At 48.2% G+C, this 1,520-nt stretch overlaps 1 protein-coding gene across 1 annotated transcript in view; it reads right to left on the bottom strand.

The window, feature by feature from the left end:
• LOC142663866 (complement C1r subcomponent-like) overlaps nt 1-296 on the bottom strand; it is a 6,318-nt gene extending 6,022 nt beyond the window's left edge. Inside the window, exon 1 of the mRNA XM_075842698.1 lies at nt 242-296. Within this exon, the coding sequence (XP_075698813.1) occupies nt 242-296 (55 nt within the window). The remainder of the gene's footprint in view (nt 1-241) is intronic.
• Nucleotides 297-1,520: the final 1,224 nt, after the last annotated feature.

The raw sequence follows: 1,520 nt of genomic DNA on the forward strand, positions 1-1,520 counted from the left end.
GACTACTTCTCAGGACTGTATCTGTGTGGTCTGTGCTGCCCCCTTGTGTATCTGTGTGGAAGTACAGGCCTGTCCTGTTCCCTTACCGATATGGGATTGTGTGTAACATAAATGGTTAAATATACTTGACAGAAAATATTTAATCTGCAAACTCCAGGGCATGCCCAAACAGGGCCAGATTATCATTAGTGTAATGGAGGGACTGCTTCGGGCCCCCATATAACTAGGGCCCCATACACACCAACGCACAATCCATAGTTCTGCTGGATCCCCTCTGTGAATAGAGAGCGGTGCATTGTGGGAGCTCAGATAAAAATTGCGCAGTCAGAGCTAAGCTATAAAGTCATGTGACTGTCAATGGATCGCAGATAAATAACAAACAGAACATCAGCATTTTTACTTGTACTTTAGGTGTGAACGGAGTTTTACTTCAAGGTGACCGGTTTGATCAGCCAGGCGGAGATCGAGGGGTCAGACCTGTGCCAATCTTTAAGCATGGCTGCTCCTCTGGGTCAGGGCAGAAATATAGTTCATGAACTCAGGGGCGTAATTTAAAGATCTTGAGCCCCAATGCAAAGTCTGTAACAGCCCCCCCCCCCCCCCCCCTACCATCTGCCACTTGTAATACTGGTAACTTCCTATATGGCAGAGGGGCTTTTGGGCACCCACTTAAGACACCGGGGCCCTGTTTCGACTGCTACTTCTGCACCCACTATAGCTACACTTCTACAAGCATTGCTTGCTGATGTCTCCATCAGGGCCGGCCTTAGGGGTGTGCGACCTGGGCTCTGCCTCCGCTCTGTCCTTTGCTCAGTTACACACACGGAGTAAATAAGAACCGAGGAGCAAGAGAAGGGGAGGAAGCTCCGCCCACAGCCCGTCCTGCAAGAAACCGGTGATCCTGTCAGCAAGGAGAGATGGTGAGTATCTACGTGTGTCTGCGTGTATATGTGTGTGTAGTGTGTATACAGTATGTGTCTCCGTCTTTGTATGTGTATATGTTACAGTATGTGTGTGTCTGCATGTGTTTATGTCTCTTTGTAAACAAGTGTGTGTTCAATATTAAATCCTGCTGCCCCTATATACCCTGCTGCCCCCTATATGCCCTGTTACCCTCTACAGTGAAGGAAATAAGTATTTGATCCCTTGCTGATTTGATCCCTTTCTAGGCCACTCCATGACCTTAATGTGCTTCTTTTTGAGCCACCCCTTTGTTGCCTTGGCTGTATGTTTCGGGTCATTGTCGTGCTGGAAGACCCAGCCACGAGCCATTTTTAATGTCCTGGTGATGGGAAGGAGGTTGTCACTCAGGATTTGACGGTACATGGCTCCATCCATTCTCCCATTGATGCGGTGAAGTAGTCCTTTGGCCTTAGCAGAGAAACACCCCCAAAACATAATGTTTCCACCTCCATGCTTGACAGTGGGGACGGTGTTCTTTGGGTCATAGGCAGCATTTCTCTTCCTCCAAACACGGCGAGTTGAGTTAATGCCAAAGAGCTCAATTTTAGTCTCATCTG

Source organism: Rhinoderma darwinii, chromosome 11 (assembly GCF_050947455.1).
Source record: "Rhinoderma darwinii isolate aRhiDar2 chromosome 11, aRhiDar2.hap1, whole genome shotgun sequence".
Lineage (NCBI taxonomy): Eukaryota > Metazoa > Chordata > Amphibia > Anura > Rhinodermatidae > Rhinoderma > Rhinoderma darwinii.